This window comes from Seriola aureovittata, chromosome 12, assembly GCF_021018895.1.
Source record: "Seriola aureovittata isolate HTS-2021-v1 ecotype China chromosome 12, ASM2101889v1, whole genome shotgun sequence".
Classification (NCBI taxonomy): Eukaryota; Metazoa; Chordata; class Actinopteri; order Carangiformes; family Carangidae; genus Seriola; species Seriola aureovittata.
Window position 1 is genome coordinate 4,858,235 of NC_079375.1, and position 27,716 is coordinate 4,885,950.

The following is a 27,716-nucleotide window of genomic DNA, read 5'->3' on the forward strand; positions in this document are numbered from 1 at the left end:
AAAGTATTTCAGTGGAATAGTTTTTATTCTCAGATCTCAGAATGATCCAGTATCACCTGGGCTTTTTCTCAATCTCCATTTGTAAAAGACAGTAAAATATAAAAATATCGTATACCCAGCCAAGTAATGCTTTGCTTTGCAAGATAATGTAATATTTCTAATCGTGGACACAAAAGTGAGCACCTCAGGACTGCTTGGCTGTCTGTAATTTAGTGCTGGGCTTTCCCCCTGCAACCAGCGTGTCGGCCTTGGCCTGATTCCAGGTCTGTTGTGCTACAGCAGGCGATGCCTTTTCTTGATCCGACTCCAGATCTGTCTTAGTTTTTATGCAATACTTCAGATGAGGGTTCTGTCAGATTCAGTGTCATGGAAATTTCTGTTAGGCCCAGGGGGAATGGGTCGAGAGTAAAGCCTGAACAAGAGTGTGTGCGTGTATCCTGTTAAAGTGGAGTTGTCATCATCGGAGTGCTGTGTGTTGTATACTTCTATCTTTGTGGGGACCAGTTTGTTTTAGACCTTATGGAGTGTGGACATTTTGGGAAAGTGAGGCTGCTTCTTACACCTTCAAAGGGCTGAATGAAGGTTAAAACCTGGTTTTAGAGTTCAGGTTAGGGACTACATTATGTCAATGAGTGTCTGCACAATGATAGTACGTGTGTGTGTGTGTGTGTGTGTGTGTGTGTGTGTGTGTGTGTGTGTGTGTGTGTGTGTGTGTGTGTGTGTGTGTGTTTTCCATCTGTGGTATGCTATGTGATTTGGGTTTAGGGTTCAGGTTAGAATTGGGTATAAGTTAGGATTGTGTGAGGGTTAAGGTTAGCATAAAGGGCTATGTAATGTATTATGTCAGTGAGTGTTTCATGATAGAAGTACATACGTGTGTGTGTGTGTGTGTGTGTGTGTCTTTTCCATCTCTGGTATGCAGTAACCTTGTTTACTATGTGACTGGCACCATGGCATTTGCTGTGAGCTATTTTTACCACATGAACTTGGCCCCGCAGAATAACACAATAACACACACAACACACCCTTTACATACTCTTTGGTGTGGCCTGCGTCTTCCGAGTCCCAGCAGATACACACTATAGGAAGTCAATATAAGCCCTCACAGACACACGCATATCAACACTATCATAACACCACTTATTCAAATCTAAACTTAGCGCGGCCTTAAAGAAAAGGCTGCAGTCTACAGGCTGGAATTCACACTCATTACACGCATCTCATTGTTGTTTGTGTGCGAGGCTCCAGTGAGATTTGACAGTGCGCACGTGAGACATGCTGTATCTCATATGTTTTAATTATATTAAATATGACATATTTTTATTTTCATTCTGTCCGCTGGATGTTTGGGCAAGTTTTTACTCTTTAGAAGATGCATTACGTTCATAAAATCTGAATTTTTTTTTCGGGAAATTGGGGAATTCTCACATGGACATGACAGTGGACATAACTTGTTTAGGTGTTTTGGTTTTGGGGAGATGTTTCAATTCATCCAGAACAACTAACTGAAATGTGTTTTGGGTGAAATAGAGTAAAGGCAGTGAGTTTTTGGCCTCCTTTCCCTCCACTCCGAACAAGTTTTACCTCTTGCCCTCGTTTTCTTTTCTTTTTTTTTTTTTCCTGAAATAGCTACTCTGGAAACTACAAAGATGGACAGACAGCAGCAACTTGATAACCAGCTCTTACATAAACAGAAACCTACAGTAGTTTGTTTGCATTAGTTTGTTGACAGATGCAGATCTGGTGAACATCGGCCACTTCCTGCATTTCTGCGTCAGATAAGAGTTTTACAGCGTGTACCTTTGATTTCCAGAAGCTCTGCTCTGGAGAGATCGACTGGTCTGTCGACACAGATCACTTCTATCATACACAAGTCTCTAGTTGATGGTGTATTATGATACCACAATACAAACGAGAAAGACATCTACAAGGCCTGTTCCTAATAAGAGTCCTGATTGTGTCCCTAAAACTAGAAAGAAAACCCCTTGAAAAGTAGGTCATTTACAGTGGGACTGGGATGTGTTTGTGTGTGTTTCTATGTTTGTGTGTAAATTCAGATTCTCCATCAGCTGGAATCCACAGGGACTCTGTGTCAGAGGGTGACACAGGCTTTCACAAACCCTGGCATCTGTCACTGCAGTCTGACAATGTGTGTATGTAGCTGACAGGAAACACACAGAGGAAATACTAATGCACGCCTTGGCCTTTTCATCCTCTCACTCTGATTGGCTCCTCTTCTCCACCTGTGGTTTCAGTCTTCAGTATTTCTCTTTCGCTCTTATTCAAAATACAAATGTTGTTGTTGTGTGTAAGGACTTTTTTGTACTCTTCCTGTCAGTCGAGCAGTGTGGGCGGTACTTACTGGAAATATCGGAAAAATAAAGTTCATGGTGAACGCATACTTGGGGATCACCTTTCATTTACTACATTTACAATAAATGTCTGCTTTGATATTCTCTACTTCATCATATTTTTAGTTCATGAAAACTTTCTCTGCACCTCTCTCTTTATCCTTTGATCATTACGCTTTTTCAAACGTCTTCCTCTCTGTCTCCCAGGGAAGCCCTTTTATCTAGCGTTACTTGAGTTAGTTGAGTTAAACACAACACACTGTGTTATTATCTCTCCATAATGTGTCTGGTGCCCTTTGCAGTGAGCTGCATGCACTGTCAGTGGGTTGGAACTGTACAAGTGGCTAATGAGGCTGTAACCCTCAGGGCTGCTGTGTGCGGGTTGAGCCCAAACAGTCAGGTCTTGACTCATAACTTTGGCAAATGATGCCCACCCACACACAAACACACACACACACACACACACACACACACACACACACACACACACACACACACACACACACATACATTTTGCACTGGTGTGCACTGGTCTCACTCTGCTCTTCGCTCTGTTGTTGCTTGCACCAAAGACATGTTTTTATGTTTTCGTGCATGTGTTTTCACATGTCAAGACATCAGGGCAAATTGTCATAATTATGTGACGGCTGTGATTCACATTTATGATTGTATTTACTGTAATGAAAGGGATGTTACACCTTTTTTTTTTTTTTGCCAATCTCATTTTCTCATAATATCATAGTGGCGCATGTAAAGACCTTTGAGCTGCGTTCTTGTATGAATACAGATACATCGCTCACTCCCAGGCTGTTTTTTGTTGCTCTATTTTGCTTTGACTCCCACCCCCCCCCCCACCCCCCCTTCTATATCTCCACTTCTTCTAATCTAATGTGACCTCTGCGTGTGTTTCTCATGTCAAAACATTTGACAAGAAGTTGGAGTCAAATCTACAATAGCTGTGGCTGGGGTTCTCCCCCCACCCGCCCTCAGGGCCCAGATGCTTGTGAATGTCCCGCCATGACAAAATGAATGTCATGCTCAAGTGCCTGTTTTTACAGACACACTTGTATAAGATTTAGGCTTTTATTAAAACCTCCTTTCCTTGCCAGAGCTGCTCGTCAACAGTCGTCTAAAATCCTTTAATCTGTTCTCGTACTTACTGTTTATCTTGTCTTATTTCTCACAAACTTTGCATATTACGACACATTTTCGTACTTCATAAATAATATGTAAAACTTTGCTATAATTCATATTGTGCATTGTCTTACATTCAGTCTTCACTGTCAGTTAGTTCTGTGTTGCTTTGCTCACTCTTACTGCAGTTCTAGTTCTTCTTTGATCTCTTCTTTATATGCTGCTCTATTGTTTTATTCATATTTGCAGTCATATTTACTGGTTTTAAAGTGGCTTTAAAATGTGAATTATTTAAATTTTGCCCTCATAAACATGTTATTGTAACTCAGTTCACATTGGAGTTGTGGCTGGGGGTGGTTTTAAACATCTCTTTCTTCTCCTGCTTTTTTTTATTCCAGGATGCTAGTTACTGGCTGCAGGTCCACCGGCTGGAACACGGAGATGGCGGCATCCTGGACCTGGATGATGTGCTCTGCGATGTGGCCGACGACAAAGACAGGGTGAGTGATGCTTAATGGTGAAAACACAGGAGCTTTGGTGGTTGTTTCCCCACCACCCTCTGTTGTTTCAGAGCTTGAGCAGAGCTCCTTGTGAATACTGACAGAATTGGCAACATGTGTGTTTCAAGTATGTTCTGTTTGATTGTGTTTAAGAGCCAATGCGGGGGCGGGGGTCATCTTCACAACGTTTGAGATATTTCACATTTGGAGGTCGTAGTTTATACCAACTTCTCAGTTTCCCCTCATTTAGTGAAAGCTTGCATGTCTGAATAGTCTCTGACTGTCATCTGGAGTTGGAGCATAGTGTTTTGCGAGAGCTACCAAACAAAAGCACCAGGTGTAAATTTTACAGTGTGTCAATACAAGGGCTGCACAATATGAAATTAAAAAAAAAAAATCAGGTTGTGATTATTGCAGGATTTCAGTTGGAATGGTAGTTTTTGCATTTCATTTTCACTGAAAAAATATAAAAATGACGATGTAATTTTTGTTGTGTCAAACAAACACGTTCCTTCACGTCTGGAGAAAATGATTTGTAGATCGGGGTGTCTCTGTAGCTTTACCCGTAGCCTTACCTTTATCAAAGAAATTGCAGCTCCTGCGATTTGGATATTGCACTTGGCCATATTGCGATTCCGATTACATTTCAATTATTTGTGCAGTCCTGGTCAATACACGAGACACAGCTGTAATATGTTATATCCACAGGTAGGGCTGAACTATTAATCAAAATATTATCGCAATCACAATAGGGCCAAGTGCAATATCCAAATCACAGGAGCTGCAACAGACCATGAATGAAGCACTGCGGTGCCACATTCTCCAGATTACAACTAGGGTTTCTGTTGTCCGAGTCAGAGGAAGTGCTTCCTGACCAATCAGATAAGATCATTTCTTGTGTACCAAAGCAGCACTTATCTGTTCCTCGGCTTTCATTAATAACATTGTTTACCATCTCGTCGATCTGTGGAGGCCATTATATGTTTACGCTAGCCTGTGTTATCTTCTCTGTTAATCTGATCTGAAAACAGATCACTTTAGCTTTACTGAAGAGATGCTGAGCTTCATAGTTGGAGACATAAACTGTTCTCTGGAACTGAACTGTCAGTGAATGACTTTGTCTTTGCGTTGCGTGTGAAGTTTGTCAGAAGTTAACCTTCACTGCTCTGACTTCAGCTCTTGAACCTTATGCACCGTCAGGGTCAAACACCTGACAAATTGCGCTTCCTTACATTCCGGCTCATCCGACGCCTTTGGGGCTTTTTTTTCCCCCCAGTTTAGGAGTGAAGCTGACGAGGGGATCAGACCCTGACTGACAGCCGGGAGGTCACAGGGTCACATTCTGTGCTGTGGACAAATATTTCAGTACACTCTGCTCAATAGACAAAGGTGCTGAAGCATGTGTAGCACTGAGAAATCATTGGACAGGAGTAAATTGTAAGGTCTTGACCTCATTCTGTAAAGTGCCTCTTATTGTGATACTATATGGATAAAACTGACTTGAACAGAATTTAATTATGTTAGACAAAAATAGCTTTACATCACAGATCAGGATGAGGATTCTTTTCTACAGTGCAAATGCTTCTAAACTTCTGAGACTTGTCTGATGTAGTGCTTCTTTAAATGTGAATCATTTTTGTTTTCTTCTATGATAGTTTATGGATCGAGTAATTGCAGGTTTATCAATAATGAAATCAGTTTGTAGCTGTAGCCCTGATGTTAGCAGTAAAACAAGAACAGGAACTTTAATTGTCTTCATTTCCTTATTTAAATCAAAAGAGAGAACCACCGTTATGAAGGAGACACATGTTGGGAGTGGTTATTTGGGAAGCGGTAGCACTGACATGCCACACACTCATTAGTTTAGAGTAATTATAGTGTACCAATATCACACAGTTGATGCAAGTCAATATAATCAGACTGTGATGGAGTTGGTCCACTCAGTAAAATTTGGCATCTCGACAGAAATCCTGTCACATATTTTCAGATTTGAGTTTCTGACATTCTAGTCATGTTTTGGCAAAACTTTCAAATGCCCTGATGTGAAATGTAGCTCAAGCAAAACTTAGATTTAAGTACGAATTTCTAGTTCAGTTGAGCGAGAGCTATGTGACCTCTGGCTTCTCCGATACAGTGTTCAACTTAAAGGAATTTTGACGCTGTTGGTGGCGAGCACTCTCTCTCTCCCTTTCGCAACTCTGTTAACCTCATGTTTATAGGCCTGCAGGTGTGAGTGTGTATCTGCATGTGTGTCAGTGTGTGTGTGTGTGTGCGCGTGTGTGGGTGTTCACCCTCACGATGAGCTTTCATCATGCTATCTCTTCACATCCCTCTCTCTTTCCGTGGCCCTCTCTGCTTCGTCCCCACAGGCGTTTTCCACTTCAGAGAATGTGTACATTTCATGTATGACAAGCCGTCAGCCTCGCTGACACAAATCTGCACCGCTCTGACTCTCAACCCTGTGGGGATCGCTGAATGTTTTAGTTCCCTGCACAGTTTGAATGACCGTATTTTTAAAAAAAAAAACACACACAAATGACAACTATTGAAAAATGTAAATGTCACTGTATGGAAGTCAGTAAAAGGTTAAAAGTTGAATCAATATTTAGTAGCATTTGATGTTTCCATTGTTCGCCAGATGTCTGAAGCAGGACTGTGACGAAGATTTCAATTGTTGATTAATCAGTTCATTTTTTTTTTTTTTTTTTTTCAATCATTTAGTTAAATATAGTGAAAAATACCCTTTGCATGAGCTCAAGGTGACGTCTTTAAATTGCTTGTTTTGCCCAGACACGGTCAAAAACTGTTGTAAACCAAATGGACATTTTTGTTTTATAAATGTCTTAACACTCCTTGTCCAGACTCGTTGTAGACATAAATATACTCTGCTTTGAGTAATAACATGTGACTGACATATTTGTGTTCACAAAAAGTTCAGTTACTGTTTAACTAAGTTTAACTACTGTACACATGACATCTTCTGCTTCACCAAAAGGTCCGTCCTCAGGGTTTGTGCAGCGGAGGGTTCAGCTTTCCTCACATGTCCCAAATGTCCCAAAATCTTTATTTAATATGCATTTTGTTCTTATGACCTAATTGCATTTTTCAGGAATAAACACCAAAACAGTTCCATATATGTGCATAGATGTCAGATGGATAATTCAAGCAGAGTTCCACAAAAACTATGTCCATTTGTAGATGGAATGGAAATATACTGCAAAACTGCAACATCCAGATGTGCGGAGATATTATTTCATTGTTTTGACTCAGCTCAGTCAGGAAATATCTGATACTCACTTGTAAGTTGTCTTTAAAAGGAAAAAGTAAATGTAAATAAAAGAAAAAGTAAAAGCGTAGAATCTATGACCAAGCATTAAATACCTTTCGATACGCAGCAGTTTGTGATATTCAGTGTCATCAAGTTTTTTGTCGGTGTGTTGGTTTAGTTTCCTCCGACCCTCAGAGCGCCATACCCTGCCCGCTATTTTATTCAGTGATTAAAATCTCATCTTCATCTGATTATCTCAGCACGTTGTGATGATATTGTGGAATTGAAATGTACTGTGAGGCAGTATGTGCGGTAATGAGCTGAACTGAAGTGGGCAATGTTATGTGCCAGCAGCTGTTTAGATAATCTACAGCTTGCTGGCGCTCGGCCAGACGCAGGTTAAAGGGAATCCAACACAGAGTGTAAAAGAGAAAAACTGTAGGGGATTTGTTGGGTGTTTTTATTTTTATAACTAAAAACTCAAAGTATTCAAGTCTCAGAGTCATGTCCCGGACACGCTGTTAAAAGTGGACTTATAAACTTACACGCCTCTCATCTTCTGAAACAGTGAAAAGTTCATTAAGTTATTGTTTGCTTTGAACTTTCTAAATGTCAGTTTCTCTTTGGCCGCCTCCACCAACAATTCAAAATGCTCAGTGAGCTGAGCGGCCACGAATAACTAGAAGTGAATGACAACCCAGTAGGAGCTGATGGATGACGGAGAGCTTGGTATCGTTGGATCCCGTGTGCAAACTGGATGAGTTGACTGAAGTCCAGAGAGACACTTAATACTGGCAGATGGCCGATGGTGAAACCCTGGATGAACTACAGCGAGGAGACGGTGGCAGTGATACTGATGGGCAGCAAACTGACTCCGGCTGAATCCCACTGTGCTTTGCTGTAGCCTCAGGACTGAGTGTTTGCAGCCTGGTAGAGCCAGTAGAGCGCGCAGTGGAAAGCGGGGCTCAGAGCCACAGTTCATGGACTCTGCTGGCCCACATCCCTGCTCTGAGTGTGTGTGTGTGTGTGTGTGTGTGTGTGTGTGTGTGTCTGAATGTGTGAGAGTGCAGAAGTGTGAGGTCACTGTTTGTATCTGCCTCGATCACAGGTGTGTGGCTGTGTGCGAGGGCAGGGTTTCACCTCAAGTGTGAAGATGAATCCAGCTTCTGTGTGGCGATGTGTGTGTCATGGATAAATATCTATAAATGTGTGTTTGGGCTTCTGACCTCTGACGTCAGGGAGATGCTTTCCACCGTTTGCCGCTATTAAGCTCAGCTGATCCTGTGGGAAAATGACATTTAAGACAGGCCTTTCTTTATCAATTGGATTAATGTATTGGATGTAAAACCATTATAGTGTGAGGTGTCAATTTTTTGTGCATGAGAAGAAGAAGCAAAAGATGGAGGGACGTAGACAAATTCATGTTGAAGAAAAGTCTTAAACAGACGGGATAAAAAGCGTTTTTTACACTGATTCACATCAGTGTGACTTGGCCTGAGAAAAGAGGGAAAGATGCAGGAGTTAATCGTGTATGCGGGTGTGAGTGACTCCATGTGTCCTGCTGAACATGACTGGTGGTCTCCTGGCAGCTGTGACTCATCTCTGCCATTCCACAGGAGCTTTTTAAAGACTGGAAGGAATGGCTGGCCCATCACACAAGGACACTTTTATTAGCTTACACTGGAATGAAACGCACAGGCAGCATGTAGCACCCGTCCTGGGAGTACAAGTATATACTGTTTTGTTTTTTTGTTTTTTTTTTAAAAGTACGTTGCAGTGTGTGTGTGTGTGTGTGTGTAGCTGTCTCTGAGTCTTTTAAAGTGGAGTGAAGTGTAAAAGTGTGTGTGTGTGTGTGTGTGTGTGTGTGTGTGTGTGTGTGTGTGTGTGTGTGTGTGTGTGTGTGTGTGTTTTTGTGCAGATACAGTATGTATCATCCATGCCAGGAAAAGTGGCGGCTTGCCCTCAAACTTATAATGTTTTTCCAGATGCCATCTTTCCATCCGTTCATCTTCCTTCCTTTCCTTTCTTCCTTTTTTTTTTTTTTTTTTTCCACCTCTCACACTAAGTGAGAACTCTGCCTTTCAGAGCTGCATTAACTCATCTCTGACCTTCATTAACCGCGATCACTTGGAGGAATCCACTCTCTGGCAGCTCGATCTGCACTCGCTCGGTTGATGCTGACGCCATGGAAAATACTTTTTTCTGATTGGCTGGCAAGTCCCTCTTTAAAACTGTGTTAACAAACACCTTAAACATAGTTGGTCAGTACTTTCAACCACTCTTCTAAATAAGTGTGTGGGGTTTATTATACTGCAGGTAACCATGGCAGCAGTGTATGCCTGACAGTAGACTTCCTGTATACATCTAGACTTCAGTGGATACATTATTAACTGTACATCTTGTGCATTATTTTTGCATGAGTCTCCATTGTGTATTCCTTACCTAGCGCTGAGGTGGAAACTGTCTGTGTGATTTATTTAAACTGTGTACACTGTGTTTCAGGGAGATATATTCTGTCTTTTTACACGACTAAATACTCCATTAAGTCATAAAATTTAACTTCACCTGGAGCAACATTAAAGTTCTGCTTATGTCTGAACGTCTCAGTGATTTGGCGCTCTGAATTCACCGCAGATATTTTGACTTGTCTTAGCGGGGAAGCACAGATGTAATTAAATAAAACATTAACGAGGGCACACTTCCAATAAGTGTCCCAGAATATCGCACACATACACACACAGGCACGCATATTTTTGTCTCTTCTTCACACACACACACACACACACACACACACACACACACACACACACACACACACACACACACACACTCACACACTCACACACTCGACATGACATGCCCCAGGTGTCCGGTGACAGGCTCGTCCCTACACACACTCCTGCAGCGAAGTCATGACCCTGAATGATGGCACCTGGGTTGTGCCAGCTCCACATTCCTGTGGTTGTGTGTGTGTGTGTGTGTGTGGCTGTGTGTGTGTGCGTGCGCGCAGCTGTGCCCGCTGCTACTCCGTCACTGACATATCTGGTCCCGGTGAGCGTGCCGCCTGGGTGTGTGACACACACGTTGAGTTTTTAACTGTGACCTTACAGCTGATCATATTTGTTGTTTGTTGGTGTATTACATTTTGTTGGTTACTTTTTTTTTATCACATGCTTAATGTTTTGTCTTATTTTTTAAATGTTACACAACGTGGATATCAACTTTCTAAGTTCCCAAATGCTTGTTTAAGAAATTTAAGTCATTCTTTTTTTTTTCTAAATTTTGTTGCTGGGTAGAAATGAGCACTTCTTATTCTGGACTATGCTTTTCTCATATGAGGTTTTTTGTTTGTGTGTGTGTTTGCTCTGGATCCAGGCGATGTCCCGGTCTGAGCTGAATATAGATGCGTCTCGCAGCGTAAGGAGACGAGTAGACGGACACAGACAGAGAGACAGACAGGAGGGGCCATGAGGTCAAATAAACCCAGAAGAGTTTCTTAAAACGACTCCTTCAGTCTTCTGTCTGTCTTGTTGCAGAATATCAAGAGACGCTCAGGCTACCAGTGACATATTTGTGTGAGGAGTGTGTGTGTGTGTGTGTGTGTGTGTGTGTTTATATACGTGAATGGAGTGACTTGATCCTTGTGAACCCAGAGTGTCAGCTGCCATTTAAAGTCCGGCAGCGCTACTGAATAACAGCAGCGTTTACTCAAGGAGCGTCTTGCTTTGATGGTTGTGATGTGAAATAATCTTTTTACTCCATCATTTAAACCGTTTATCTTGTCATGGATCATGGCGGGCTGGATCCTCTCCCAGCATTCGCTGGGTGGTCCAACCCAGACAGGCTGCCAGTCTATCACAGCATGAACACCGTCCTCCTCCTGAAAGTGACATCCACCTTCCTCTCTTACAGTACTGAGCCAGTTTTAGCTGACACCCATAAAAACACTGAGGTGTTTACACATATTGATCCCGTGTCTCCATTCGGCTCGTTTGTTATGTCTGTTGATATTGATTTTTCTGAGCGTGCACACAGACCAGTGGAGATGCTGTGAAACTGAATCCCACTGAGCCTTGTTATTACCGACGCTGGCTGATGCTGAACGGAGAGATCTTTCTCAGATTGGAGACCAACCGTTTCAGGAAGGAAGAGGAGGCTTTTTGTATTGGAGGGTGATGCTAGGTAAAGTGAGTAAAACCTCTATGTGCTTCCCAATGTTTTTCTTATCAATTAATTAATATTTAAATACAAGAGATGGCTTCATTTTGTATAACTTAACGCGATGATTTAATGCCTATAAGATCGGCATTTTCAGGTGCCATTATTTGCTGCCACCTTAGCCTGAATGTTATATTTTTTATGTAGTGCAAACTAAAGGAGGAGACACAGCTGTAGCCTCTTTTTAAAGCCATCCAGGGACATAGATACCATAGATAGTGCTGTTGTGAGAGAGATATGGGTCTGGACCAGTGCTTGTGTGGAACTCCTCCAGCTACACCATAGTTGGAATGGATGAGGGGTCAGCCAAAAGATCTAAAACAAGCCTCTCATATACTGAAATATAAACTGTAGTTTGTGACCGAGACCTTCCCTTGAATAATTGAACATTTGCCAGTTTCATACCAGCCAAATGAATGATGGTTCTGGCTGAGGCTGGCACTCCTTTGGCTGTTGCAGCTCATGGTTTTTTACCTTGTTCCTCCTTCACACTCAGTATCCAGTGCTTTTACTGGGAAAACCCTGAAATGAAGTAGAGGTGAATGCTGCATTAATATACTGATAAAACATGCTTATCTTTCACTGTGACACACGTGGAGGGACGTTTCTCCTCCACCAAACCACACCCAGCCAACTTCTCCTCCGGCCCGAGGATCTTCCCGAGAGAGTTTTGGGGATGACCTCATTTATTCCCGACTAGCCCTCCTTCTTCTTCTCCTCCTCCTCCCCTTACTTCCTCCCTCTCTCCAGCCTCCTAATGAGAACAAGATGACAACTTTGTACCAGACTCAGCTGGAGTGACACAGAAACTCTGTGAGGCAGACCGAGGAGGGTCTAGGACTGACAGAAAATGACGCACTGGGATTTGTGTTGTCCGCGAAGGGTTATTGTAAGATGTGATTGATCGTACATTCATATCTGTGCACATCAACACCCTGAAGCACTGTAAATCACATTCCTCAGTGTGTGTTTTTCTGAGTATAACAATATGAACAAACTCACAGCTATGTTCTTTCTGCAGGGTACTTGGCAAACCAAGCTTCGAATGTTTTTACTACTAACCATCAGTAGATTTACATGCAATCTACATGCAACAATATCCACTGCTTCTTTTATTACATCTAATTGCCTTCAGATGTAACTTAATGACATCTAATTGCCTCACCATCAATTAGGCGGTTAACAAGCTCCTTCTTAAGTCTTTGTAAATCATTGGAGCTTGAGGTTTGGGACCGAAATTAATTTCCAAAATAGCAAAACATGTTTAAACATGTAAAGAAATGTTGTACAAAAATGTGTTTAGAGGCTGTTTGAACTGTTGAGGTGTGTTTCTGCTGCTGCGACTCGTCATGTTTGAACAGCCCGTCGCTTGTGCTTTGCAAAACAGTGGCACCACTCACCCTGTTAATGAATGCAAGGCCTTATGGGAGCTTTCAGTGAGGCTTGAGGTGGCTCCTGGGTAAAAAAAAAAAAAAAAAGCATGTGTAATGGTGTCCTTTGCTGGTGTTGGTTGCTATGACTGCACCACTGCAAGAAAAGATTCAAACGCACATTCATACTACATATATATATAAAAAAAAAAGCATTAGATGTTGATTACAGAATATGATATTGGTTTATTTTACGGGTTGCACAATTTCAAAATAATTTCTCAGGATGTTTCCCTAAAAGGACAATGTCATTTGGTACCAATTATAGGGGAAACTAGAAACAAGACACATAACATACTAGGCTTTAGTGATATCCAAAATTGAATATCAGGATATACAATATTATTGAGGCATGATATTACTAAACAGAAGTTTTATTTGTCACATGCAAGTGGTCAATGCACAGTAAGGGCAACTGCAGCAGGGTAGACTGTGCAAAATAAATAAATAGATAAATAAATAATAATTTAAAAAATGCTTTTGATATTATGAAAAATATTGCATATGGTGGGAAATATCATGATATTTGATATTATTGTACATTGTCCCAAGTCTAATAAATACCAACTTATTTATTTTATTTTTTAAAGAAAGAACAATAAAATAATGCATTCATTATACATACAGCTTAACAAGTCCAAACATGACTATTACACAAACTGTAGGAAAGCCACGCCTTTCCTCGGTATCTTTAAAATATCAACACACCCATGTACAAATGCCACAGAAATTTGAGGGTAGAAGCTGGAATATGGTGATTCCGAATGCACATTATTTTCATAGCAGATTGCACCAGTTGACAGATTTGAGCCTCCAGCTTTCCGTACCAATCAGTAATATCGATTCAAATGATGCTGTCCTGTACAATGTGGTAAAACACTAACAAGAGCTTCTGTTCAACACCCTACAGTCCCAAATATCTGCATCAGTAGCTTCGATGTGGCAGTTTAACAGAGCAAAAGATGGTTACTCTGGAAAGAGAAGGTTACGCTACTGATTTGTTGGGATTATTTGATAATGTAACAACTGAGCACAGTCGGATTTTCCTCTGTAATTGGCACCACATTGCAGAGTGCTGTCCAGGACCCTTTCTAAAAAAAAAAAAAAATTTCAGTCACATCATTTTCTAGGAAAGTACGGCACCTGTAAATACAGTGTTACCCTGAATGTTACACAATGTGCTTTGTGGAGTGATTACTCACACGCACACTTAAGCAGCCTCAGCATTTCACCTTGAGTGATTGTCACCTACACAAACCCTGAGTCATGATTACTCATTTGTGTGGCTATGCATACGTATGCATGCACTCAATGCATGTAAAGTACATTCACGTCCAGTGCATTGTATGTCATTGTGCATTTGATTTTGTGCGGTAGATCCTTTTGAGCAATTGCAGCTCCTCTCTTCAGCCCACATCAACCCACGGTGCCCATAAACACACAGGTTAGCAGTGAGGTAACCGTCGCAGGCTGTCATCTCCTTCTGTGGTAAGAGAGTGAGGCAGACTTTCCTCCCTCTCTCTGTGTCTGCTTCGGTCAGGGCTCAGCGACCAGAGAACCCACAACACCCTGGAGCTCCACAACGCCTTACATGGACAATAAGAAATGAAGCAATGTCACATTAACATTTCTTATTATCTGTTTAACCACTGGGTTGATGCTCTAATCAAACAGGAGAAAGACAGAAATTATTATTATAATCACTGGACTAAAATCTTAAACCTCACCTTCCAGCTATAACTTATCTGACAGTGGCATCCGGCATAAAACACCTGGGGCATTAACAAAATAGCAACACCTCATTTTAGCCAGCGCAGATCTGTTCCGGCGGCCTGCCACCAGTATTAGTTCAGTGCTGCCTACCGGTAACACAAGCTCATTTACCACTGGCACCAGGAGCTTTCAGCATGACAACTAAATATGGACAGAGCCAAAATAACAGGGGGGACTTTTTGTACTCAGGGTGTTAAGCTGTAATGGTCGAGCATGGCACCACCGCTGCCAGGGTGTGGACCAATTCACCTCTCAACTCTCCCTCTTTCCTCATGGACTAATGTAGAGTCAAAGAGAATTAAAGCTCCTCAATAGACCTACAAGATGCCTGTGACGTACTTAACCGTTAACTGGCATGCGGTTGTGTTTGCATCTCCTCTAAAGCAGATTTGGGTGACTGTTATAAGCCCTTACTTTGGAAGGAACTCCTTGCTAATGTTCACCTTTTTAATGCCAACAGTTCCCTTCACACTAAGCCAATTATACCTCCTGTGTTGCGAGAGCAAGTACATCTTCGGTGCCGCTTACGATTCAAGAAAATTCTGCATCCAATCTGCAGAAAGGATGAGAAGAAAAGATAACAGCTGCCAAACAAAGAGAGTGCAGTTTTCCTCTGAAAACTATTGTCTGAAGAGGAGGATCTCATTCAACTACAGATGTATCAGAAGAGGGGGGGGGTTCTGGATTTGTATGGGCTTTAGGCTTTTTTATCTTAATTATGGTGAGAAAATTGTCAGGAGGAGACAAAGACAATGTTTCAGGAGTCAACGGGATTACAGCAGCTCACAGCAGGTGTGTGTGTGTGTGTGTGTGTGTGTGTGTGTGTGTGTGTTGGTAATGAGATTAGCCCCCACCCCCCTCCACTACTCATGTATCTATTCTTCTTCTCCCCATCAATCACTCCCTCTTTTTCTCCAGCGTCCTTGTTTGCATCTGTGGTTTTCTTCTCTCTCTGCATCTTTTACTAAACAGGCTCTTTTGAAGTACTTGGCTGCTCCGTGTTGGTCTCGACAGGATAACTATTTTAACGTTAGATTTTCCAGCTCACTTCATATCATCTGCGATGGATCGATGTGTCTAGTTTGGAGGCTGAAGTTATGTTTAAAGATTTGAGCGTGAAGATGCAGAAGGAGAATGAATACAAAGGACCTCTACTGCCCTCTTGCGGTGGTATTGCATCAGTGCATCGTGCCCTCAGTCATCTGATGGAAGTCTCTCTGTAGGGCAATTGGTCCTTTTAATTTCCAGCTCATTACTATTAATTGGAGTTACAGGAGTTTTTTTTTTTTAATCTGTTTGAATGAGTCTTTTGATCTGATTGTCAGCAGCCTCCAGAAACCTGCTGACTCCTGTTTGCCACCCACTCTGGGTGCTGCATTAGCTTTAATCAAAGATCCAAACTTTTAGAGTTTGACACAGTCTTTGAGTTAATTACTGCAGCTGAGGCAGACAACCTTGAGTTACTTTCCCTCTTTAAAGCTTCATTAGAGTGAGAAATTGATTGCTGTTTCACGTTTGTGCTTTTGGAATAAATCGGTCGCCGAAAGTTTTTGAGCCAGCCCCTTTGGAAAACTAACTGCCAATTACAGGCACTGAACCACAGGGACAACACAGGCCGAGACCACATAGACAAACACAGACAGCGGCACTGCAGCCCGCGCTCTCAGCTGATCCGTTCGACCCAGCGGGGAGATTGTCGGTTAGTTTATTTTGTCGGCCGTGGTGTGGCGCTGAGGGCTGGGGTGATGACCGGTGGAGGTCATACGTGCAGAGTGCAGCAGATGAGGCTTTCATTTCTGAAAACTCACTGCGGGTGCTTAGAGGGGGAAGGAGCACTTGCTGATTCTGCACCACAACTGACTTCCAGTAACAATAAACATTACACAAGGAAACCGTTACTTTTCAAAACAGTTGCAAAGTGTCTGGTGGAAATAAGTGTGTGTCTGAACCGGTCACTGTGTGTGCTTCACTTGTTTCCACAGACTCTAACCTGACCAATGCTGTGCATTTGTTCATCAGCTCTGAATGTACTTACTGATATACAATTTATCAACAAGTGCTGCCAGGAACCAGGCTGATTATCTGCTGATGCATCGATTTTCTTGTGAGATTCTGAAGTTATCAACTTTTTTTTTTGTGTGTGTGTCTGCCTGTGTTTGTCCACTCCTGTTTATTAAAGTTGTTGGAACTGAGATGCAACATGTTGGTTTGGGCCAAAACCACTATTTTTGAAAGCAGAAAAACCTTTTTACACTCCAGGCTCAGCTCAGCAGATTGCAGCGTCTGTCTTCGCATTTAAACTTCAAGATTTTGATCTCTGGGAGCTGCTGAGCACAGAAACTTAACCTCAGAAACCTTCAAAAAACAAGAAGCTGAGACCGAATTTTAACCCAGTGAGTAAATAACAATTTAGACCACCAGCAACCCACGCTTTGTGTGTAAGACGGGGAAAAACACGACTCTGAAATAATGGAAAAGCAAAACTGTCCTCCTCTACAAGTGGGATTTTTTTAGATTTTTAATTTGATAACTAGATTGTTTAAAAGCGGTTTAAAATGACTGTTAGTGATTTTAATTCTGAATTATTGTCCCCACTTATCAAAAAGTAGCTGTTTCCTGCCACAAGATTTACTTATCAACACAGCTCATCAAAGTAATTTTTATCTGTTTGCTAATGATAAAAATAAACTCTGTAAATAATCAGCCCAACACATTCTCACTGAAGCTCATCTATTCTTTCTCTCATGCTCTTTTACTCTGTCCTCCACTCTTTATACACACACACACACACACACACACACACACACACACACACACACACACACACACACACAAAAATAGACACACACCACTTCCTGCCTGTGCTGGCTGTTCCCACAGACCACAGCTGGGTTGGCTGAGTCACTGTGGCGAGAATCCCTCTGGCAAAGTGTGTGTGTGTGACTGTGTGTGTGGGGGGCACACATCAGCTTGTCTGTTGCAGCCGGTTCACACACACCCCCCTCATTCTAGCAAACTGGGTGTTCTGTCTGCACTGTCTCTAAATCTGACATATAAGTTGTGCTGACACAAACTGGGCCGTTCCCATGATATTAAACTGAGAGTAGCCGCAGCAGTCAGTGACATCTAACAAGGATGTTCAACCAAACACCGGTCATACAGTGCAGATTGCAAATCCAGATTTAACTGGATGATCCGTCAGGAACCAATGCAAGTAGAGGAAATAAATAGTAATTAATGTATGTAAGGAAAAGTTCTATTAAGATTTAGGGTCATCGTCTACCGACAGATAAACTACAGTGGTTGCCATGGGAACCGTTTCTCGCACAGAGCTTGACAGTTCATTCTTGACACTGAATTGAAAAAAAAAAAAAAAAAAAAACTGTTTCCCCTCAAGGTCCACTTACTGACTTCTTCTTTCTCTGCACTTTTTAGATAAATATGAAAAACTTGACATTTCAGAGTAGAGCTTTGGTGCAGCAACGGCACAGTAACAGCACTTTACATCGACAGCTTCAAGACTGTTTGACTTTGTTTGTGAAAACATGGAGATGGAGACATTTTTACAGTCATATTACATTGCATTCATTTTGTATTCATCCCCTGTATTAATGATCAACTCAATCTCGCATGCACGACTCTGTTGTCAGCTAATAACAATGACAAATCTAACACACTACCTCTTTTTACCACCAGGGGTCAGTGTGGGCTTAGGTGTAACAAGGCTGAGGTCTTTCTCATCAGTCTGCTGGTTCTAGTGGGAGGAGGGGGGCGGGGGCGGGGGCTGGAGGAAGTTTGTCTTATGCTCTGAGGCCTTACATCATGCCCCCCTGGGTGCTGTGTGCGCCTGCTGGGACGGTGGTTACTGTTACGCTGAGTGTGAGGGAGGACAGGAAGGAGGTGATTTTTATGTGTGTGTGTCTTTTTCCTTTGGGGAATTGTGTATATACTGTACATGAACACTACATGTTCTATTACTGGCTGCCCTCGTGTGTGTGTGTGTGTGTGTGTGTGTGTGTGTGTGACAGAGGTCAGGAGGAGACCTGCAAGCAACATAAACTGTCATATATGATCTTTCTCTTACATTACTAAATCTCATGGGATTATTCTGTTACTGGACATTTTTATTGCTTTGGTTTTAGAATATGTAAAATCTCTGATGTTGCAGCCTCCACATTTACTCACCTGCAGCATCATTTCCTCCTATAAAACCTAATGAATTCAAATTCCTACCGCAGGAAGTGGCGGGGAAGCAGGCAGGAAGTGAGTGTTAGCGGGGAATAAACAGGATGTTGTGATGTGATCAGGGCGGTTTGCTTAGTCACTTGACTTCCTTCCACCATCTATGCTTTGATGGCCTGGGAAATTGTCACAAATGCATCAGGGTCATAAAAATAAATGGTTCTCTTTCATCTGGAAGTCACAGATGGTTCTCGGATAGAAAAACCTTATAAAGAATCAATACTGATCTTTGTGTTTTAGCTGGAATACTGTATTGGTAGAGAAAGCAAAGTTCCTTCATTATTTATGTTGTTTTTCATCAAGGTGTGAGGGACGTGGAGAAAATCCTCTATCAGGGTATATGTTATGTATAAACCCTTATAGAGGAATGGACAAATTTCTATTGTTTCATGGTGTATATTATCATATCGCCCAAATCAATGAAAAGGGGGTTGTGAAGCCTCGAGTTTTAAAGATTCACTGAAAAAAAAAAAGTCCTGCTTCTCTAATGTAAAGAAAACAATGAGGCAGAAACGTGGAAAAGCTTGATGAAGCAACGCGGAGGTTTCTGGCACAACTTCACCTACTTCACCACCCTTTAAGTGCACTTCTCCAGGCCATCAACTAAACACGGTGGTGCCTGTGTCCTCTGTTGGACATTCCCTACCAGCCCGAGACATATTGGCAGATATGTATGTGTTTATATATGATTGGCTGTATTATATTTTTTCTGTGTCATACTTACTCTATTGCTTGAGTGTTAACTGAGTTTTCACCTCACAAAAGCTCTTTGCTTTGGCTCAAAGCAAAGAACGTATTCTTACAAGCTTCAAAACCTTTACACAGATGTACATACAGATGACTCAACAGCACAAACATACTATATGTAAAGTGCCAACAAGCATCCACATCCCCCCCCCCCCCCCCCCCAGCCCCTGAGAATCAGGATCCATTCTAATGAGCTCAGCACTCCACCACACTGTCGTCTCACATGTCGGCACCCACTCCTCCTATTGTTACACTGAAGCTCACCCAAACACTGACGAATGTGCCATTATTCCACAGGAGCTAGGTTATAGTTTACATGTTGTTGGATTTTCAGTTGTTTACACAGTCTCATTGGAGCGGCGATGAAATGGTCAGAGGGCTAATCCTTTGTAGAGAGTTGTCTGATATAAAGAGTAGAACCAGGAAATGCCCTGGAACTAAATTCAACCAGTGATGATGATTATTGTCCAAATAAAAGATTATAGTCTCAGCACTGTTGTTAAAATTATACTTTTTTTAGTCCTTAGTCTGGTGAAGACAAAATGTCCTACAACAGCTTCTGTAATCTAACCCAAATTTCAGACCACTCCATGAATCAGTGTTTCATGTGTTTATGCACAAGATCTTTATCTAAATAAAACATTGTGCCCTGGGCATTGCATCTTCGCACCTACTCTATTATTTATCTTGAATTTTTATCCCTTTATATTTCTTTTTTCTAATCCATATTGTTCGCACTAATCATGCATAAGAGCACACCGCATTGCATTTGGTGTGTGTGACAATAATCCCTGTTTTGATCAAAAAATTAAAGATCACGAGAATGTGACCGAGCTTCAATCCCACGCAGTTTTTGATGCTAATTACTAACGTCACATTTAGTTTGGCTCTCCATATTGAAATGCTGAGATAAGCCAACAAAAAATTTGATAATTGATGAACATTGAAGTGATTTAGCCAGCAAAAATATGGAGATTTGCTGTTTTCCCGCTTCTCAAACATGAGGTTTTTAAGCTGTTGTGTGTTTTATGCCACTGTAAAAGCAACAAAACAACCTGGAGATGTCGCCTTTAGGGACTGAGATCATCAAAAAGATAACATGATTAATTCAAAAAGAATAGACACATTAGCAAATCATTGTTAGATGTAGCTGTGCAGCACTGATGTTCGATACCCAGCCTTAACCACGATCTGTTCTGAAGGCTCCGGGTTTAAGCGTTTAGTCAACATCACAAACTTAAAACGAGACTGTGTTGTGTTTTTAGAGATCACTGAATGATGTAACTTGAGGAAATATTTCATCCTAAATCACACTGAGAGTCCGGTCGATGGGCTTTTGATCCAGCCTCCACGATTCAGCCGAAGCCGCTGCATGGTCACGCGTCGAGTCGAATTCATCGCAACCCGGCGGATCTCCTGGTGCTCTTTTCACATATTTGCTGCTGTCGATAGAAACACAATGGACTTTTTCACACCACAGGGTGAACACCATTCTGTCTGATTGGCAGGGAAAACAGATAGCAACACTATCTGGAGCCGCAGGTTGAGGGGCTGCCGGATGTGATGGAGTGCCCTGATATCCTGCCATTCATTCATTCACTCCCAGGCGCTGGCACAAAGGCTAGAACCTCTTTGCTCTCAGCGCATGTTAAAGCCATTATGGCTAATCAACAAGTGCCAAGTTGGCGCTGGCCAGTGTGGAGAAGTATACGTGTGTGTGTGTGTGTGTGTGTGTGTGTGTGTGTGTGTGTGTGTGTGTGTGTGTGTGTGTGTGTGTGTGTGTGTGTGTGTGTGTGTGTGTGTGTGTGTGTGTGTGTGTGTGTGTGTTGTGTGTGTGTGTGTGTGTGTGGGGGGGGGGGGGGTTCTCAGGAACTCTGTGTATAAGCAGATTGTTGACTTGTGGCCAAACGCTCCACTTTCTGCCTGTTTTTATCAGATCCAAACACAACCTCTGAATCCTTTCAGCGGCAGTTGACCCAAGTGGCAAGACATCCTGTTATCGTCTGATATATGAAGTGACTAAAGAGGGAGAGGATGTAAAGTATGTGTTTTGTGAGTGTATGTGAAAGGATAGGAGTGCAACTACTTCAAATTTTAGTGTTTCGTTTCTGGTCTTTAAAGGACCCTACTGTTTGCCTGTTCACTGCAGGTTTTTTTAAGCCATGCTGTTGTGCATTTCCTTACACTTCCAGGCACCCATCAGTTCCCATTCATTTTTTTCAATGATGTAAAAATCAATTAACAGACTGGTGAAACCTGTTTGAGTTGTCTAACCCATCAGAGGTGCTTTATTTTTTGTCAATGTCACAACACCATTATGAGGTAATGCAAAAACAATGTGCACTTAAATGACATTATTATACAATAACCTATTTTCATAATGTTTATTAATGAATGGAAGCCAATGGCTGACTGGAACAGTGGGACTAATGCGTCCTAAAATCTAAACCTGTTAGTGATGTGGGGGCTGCTGGTGAACTACTGCACAGTAAAAACACTGTCCAAGAAAAAGTCCTGCAGTAAATCATTGTGTGTTACATCTGCTTTACATTTCCATCATTACAAAATCAGTCAGTAATAGGGATTTGTTCAAAACAATGCTGCTAACAATACAATATCTTAACGATACGCATCCCTAGTTATGTGGCATCAAATGCACAGGCAAGTTCACTTCATCCTCAACTTTTTCATTCTCTTCGCTCTCTTCTGTTGTTTGCCTCCTTTTGTCCCTAATAAAATGCTGTGATGTTGCTTTGTAAGAGATGTCAGAATGAATCTAATTATATGCCGGACAGCTGACATGATGTGCTGTAGAAGACTATGTGTGTACTTTTGTTAATATTGTAGCTTATGTTGCACAGAAAGTAACAGTTTTGTAAATGCGGTGCCATGTTGTGTCAAGTTGTACATGTCCAGACCCCGGGCCCTTAGCTGTCAGGAAATGTGGCCCCCTGAACAACATAGCTGAATAGCCCTGGCTTACAGTGTAACAGAGAGAGACCTAACAGTTTAGGGTTGTGCTGATGGACGACGGTCTTGGTGATCGACGATCATCAGACCAGTCGCCGATAGCTCATGCCCAAGACCATATTTGTCTTGTTTTCCCATCACTGTAGTAACTTCTTATTATCATTATTTGTAGTATTAAATAAATATCAAATTTAATTTGCCTAGCCACAGTTTCTAGAACCGATGCCTGCAACACAACTCACACTCTCACACCAGCCGATTGCCACTGAATCGGTGCCTGTGTGGTGGAGCGATCACATTTCGTAATTGGATGAAAAAATTGTTTACTATTTCCAAAAGCACAAGAGGCTGCGGTTTTTCTTTTGGAGAGAAAAGATTTCCAGATGTCTTTGTAATAAAGACATTCTGGTTTCCTGCATCTTTGGCCAGCAAATCAGGTCAAGTATCACAGGAAATCTTTTGTAATTACAAACCCAGTGGTTTGATCATCCCGTAGCTGAAAAGCCACGAGTTCAATCCCTGCAGTAGTTTGTCAGTCTGGACCTCTTTTACCCATGTGTCAGACCTTGAGGAAGACACTAAAACCCCCTGCCCGGTCAGCCACTGTTAACCTCATCCGCCAACACACACACACACACACACACAGACACACACACACAGATTCTAGGAAAGCTCGGTTGCCATAACAGACACTGTTGAAGATGATGCAAACACAGATACAGAAACAGGCGTACGCAGAAGCACACCCCTTAACAAGCTCGGTTGTCATAACAGAGACACTGAGGATAAGTCCGACTCCCGCGCACGACTCTACTGCTGCTCGTCCTCTGAGTGCTCCGCCACAGCGGGGAGAAGCCAAACCAATTATCAAACGCGCAGTCATGATCCTCCTCGCTCCTCGCAGCTCAGAGACATGCGGTCATGTCGGCATCTGAGGGGAGCAACGTTCGTCTCTAATCACTCTGCATCCGCTTTATTTGTGGAAATCGCTGAACGAGGCGAATGGATGTGGTTGATTTGCCACTAAACCAGACCTGAGCAGTATCTGCATCCGGTTCATGGTGTTTAATTTAACCTGGGGGGGGGGGGGGCAGATTGGGCATTTATAGCATCGGGAGAACCTGACTCTCGTGCAAATTTAGAAAAATGGAATAAATTCATTTTTCAGCTGCTTTAGTCAATAACTTTAAAACTTCAGATATGCGGGAGTTCCTGGGAAGATCATATTTAGATTGCGCCCTGCAGTGAAAACTAAAACCTACATTGTGATGAGAATCAGAAATGGGAAAGGCAGTTTTTTTTGCTGCTTAACTCGGCCCCACTGCAGGCTGCTGTAGTATAGAGTTAGCAGCAAAAAATGGCCGCAGTGTCCCCAGGGTTCGGTGTAAATGAGATTTGCTGGGGGGATGATTGGGTCTGAGGCAGGCCTGGAGATGGTCCTTTATGAAATAACCTCTTCAATCTCTGACAGAACAGCAGGGGGAGAGAGAGCAGACACGCGGCAGACTCACACATATAGCTACCACTGATGCACTTGAATGAAAAAAAAAAAAATGTGTGTGTGGCTGCGCGGTGACACAGAGTAGACTGGACTGTATTTGGCAAGTTAGATTAGATGTGGTACACATTCACGTCTATGCACACAGACACACACATCAGCCTTCTGTTACTTCAGCTTTGATTAAACTTAACATCAAGAACAGAAGAGAGTAGCTTCTCTTTGCGTGTGACGGCTAAAGCCCCAGAGACACGAGGGACATTAGAAGACGTTAGTCGGCCAGGATTTTTGTCATGTTTATGGTCGTTTACTTTTATTTCTGATTGGATTAAATGAGGCAGACATAGTTGGGTTAAAAGAATCAAAGGCTGCTGTTTCACTGGAGAAGAAGAGTCAGTCTCAGATCTGAAGACACAGATCTGTGCACGTCTGTCACAAAAAACACCCAGTCAGCTCTTTGACTTCGTATTGACACTGAAACAGTTGTTTGATTAATCAATAAGTTGGTCGACAGAAAACGAACAATGGATTAATTCAGCAAAAAAAATTATAAACATTTGCTTGTTCCAGCCTCACAAATGTGAGACCTGGCTGTCAGAGCTGAGAAATTAATCGGAATAATGTCGAAATCAAAATGTGGCCAAGTGCAATATCCAAATCGCAGGAGCTGCAATTTGTTTGATAAAGGTAAAATGAGTCCCAACATACTATGAACGAAGCGTTGTGGTGCTACAGAAATGTCCCCAGCCTATAAATCATATTCTCCAGACTTAAAGGAACATGGTTGTTTGGTACAAGACCCAACAAAAATCACTTAATTAGCATTTTTATATCTCCCCCCCCCCCCACTATAATTATGACGCATATCACAATTGCAATATCTGACAAAATAATTGCAATATAATTATTTTTTTTGCATATCATTCAGTCCTACTGGCTGTAATTTGAATATATTTGGCTTTTAAAAAAAGATTATGCAGTAATTGATTGGTTAATAAAACAACATCTAACAAAACTAAGTTCTTACACTGAAGTGTGTGTTCTATTTTTAAAGCTGCCACTCATCAGGAAAGCGGCAATCAGTCTCGCTAACATCAAATCTGTTTTTTCTTTAAATTGTGTTATACAGGATCTATTATCACCATCGTCAACACCTCTTTTACCTTTTGTAAGGTTTCAAAATGGTGACCAGAAAATTTCAAAAACCCAAAACTTACCTGCACTCACTTAAAAACCTACATTCCCCACCCAAAAAAAATAAATATACCATAAACCTGCAATAGCAACAGTGCACATACCCACAACCCTAAATTAAAAACAAAGATCCCTTCTCCTGTCATAGACCCCTCTGTGTATTTGTACAGTGTTGTTTCTGAAAGGGAAATCCACCCTGAGGAGGCCTCGCTGGACCAGACACACAAACCACTGACCCTTAGAAAAACCTGACAGTCTGAGAGTTGGACGATTTGGCTGCTGAGATCGTCTTCCTCTGTGTTGTTTTTGCACTCTGCTGTCAGAATCGGTTAGAACAGATTGTGGCAACTTACAACGGACTCCAGATTTCCTCTGTTGGCTTTCTTAAACGTGTCGGTAATTGAGGTCATCAAAAAAAAAAACAAAGCACCGAATATAGCTGGAGGACCTGTTTTCGTGAAACGTGGACGGCCAGGGTCAAACGTTTTCACACACCTCTGTGGATATTAGAGCGTTCCTCGGGGGAGGTGACATGTGTTCTCCCATTCCCTAAAATATTCCTGCACGGTCACACAGCAGTTTTTAAGAAAAGAAATCACTACTTTTCCAAAGAGGCAAAATGCATTTATATCTCCGTCACCGACATTTAACGTTAACAGCATCCATAATAATGGTTATCTGTCAGTGTAAGTGCATTACTGACAGCTAAGCGTATGTGTGGCAGCCAAAAAAGCTCTTTGTCTGTGTTGTCCTCTCAAAGCAGCAGGCTTCACTTCCTCTTTTCATAGACATGCAGTGCTGATGATCCGTGTTTTGACACTGATTGATTTCTTTTTCTCTTTTTGACAAACTCAATGGACGTTTTTTGCTGCTATTTTTTTTTTTGATCTTTTTGCACATCTTCTGTTCTTGATTCTTTTCTTTTCCGAGTTCAGGATTTGACCCAAAAACTGAGTCTTGGCATCCTTCCCCGTCTCCCTACTCATTCTGCTACAGATCCTCATTTGTGTTTCTCCTCCTGTATGTCTTCCTTTCCCTTAACTTCCTCCCTCGCTCTCGTTCTGTCCAACTGTTTTTCTCTCCCTCCCCACCCCCCCACCCTCTCCTCTCTTGCTCCTCTCCCCTCCTTTTCTTGTCACAGTAATTGGCTCAGAAAAAAATTATGCAGACTTATTTAGCCCTCTCTGAAATCTCTCTTTGCTTGGCTCACGCAAGATTAATTGCCTAGAGAAGCGGAGCGGCACTTGTTGTCCGTTTGGTTGAATTAACATTAAAACAGACCAGGCACACAGTCGTCTTTGAACCAGGACCACTGAGGGTTCCTTCTCTCTTGTTTGTCTACTCCTCTTTCTCTCCCCGTCAATCTCTCACCCTTGTTTTCTTTCTATCCGTCTATTTTAAACCATTCACTCCCACCCATGCCTTTGTCCATAATGAGAGTTTTGCCTTTGACGCTGCACAAGTGGGAATATGGTGAACTATTTTGTGGTAGAGTTGATCAAAACTGATGTAGACAAAATCTGTCTGGGTTCAACCAAAGAGAGGGGTTTTTTTATGGGGCGATGAAAATGATGCAATTATTTCATAACGGTTGAAATGGGAGGGGTTTTATGAGTCTTAACTCGGTCATGGGAACTTTAGTTTTGGATCTTTTCAGAGAGTTAAGTTAAGACTCAGGGATGTGGAGTTGCAGCTTAGTCCAAGCAAAGAGATTGAAGGGACGTGACTGGGCATGTTCGCAAATGAATGCATAACATACATCAATATAAATATGCACTACCAACTCCACCACACATATACACACACACACAAACTCTGATTCTCCGAGGACCATGTGTTTCAAGTCAGTCTGTGAAGTGTTCTGTTTCCATGCCCAGTCTGGATGTACCTTCTGCTCTGGGGTCTGTGATGACTTGCACCGGCATATCTGCCATGCTTGACTTGTGTGCTGAGCCTGCTGGAATACCAAGCAGATCAACAAACACATTCCCAGGATATCCAGGCTCACAGAGAGAAAACTATGCCAGCCACTGAAAGTTTCTAAGTAAATATTACACTTCTACTTTTGATTCATCATAAACCTGTTTATTCAGAACCTATAAACAACTATTTTATGCCTCTACAATAGTCTTTCCACGTCTTGCTCTGTTAGTGTTGCACTTGTGGGATTGCCCATCAAAAGTTAAAATCCTGTTCCAGTTGCCTAAGAGGTAGTTTTTGTTTCAAATTATTGAATTCTTTTGCAAAAGCTTTTAAGGATCATCTGAAGTACAGAGGCTACTGTAAAATGAGGATAAATACATAATGCAATACTTATCTGTCATACTTAAGGGATTCTGAGAAAAAGCTGAAATGAAGTCTCAGGGTGTTTTAATCTTCCTTCTCTGAAAC

The 27,716-nt window shown here is 41.9% G+C and overlaps 1 protein-coding gene across 7 annotated transcripts in view; it reads left to right on the forward strand.

The window, feature by feature from the left end:
• Nucleotides 1-27,716, forward strand: part of LOC130178684 (partitioning defective 3 homolog) — a 243,403-nt gene that overhangs the window by 35,730 nt on the left and 179,957 nt on the right. For all 7 annotated transcript variants that reach the window (XM_056391121.1, XM_056391122.1, XM_056391128.1 and 4 more), the window contains exon 2: nucleotides 3,884-3,985. In XM_056391121.1, coding sequence (XP_056247096.1) covers nucleotides 3,884-3,985 — 102 coding nt within the window. The remainder of the gene's footprint in view (nucleotides 1-3,883; nucleotides 3,986-27,716) is intronic.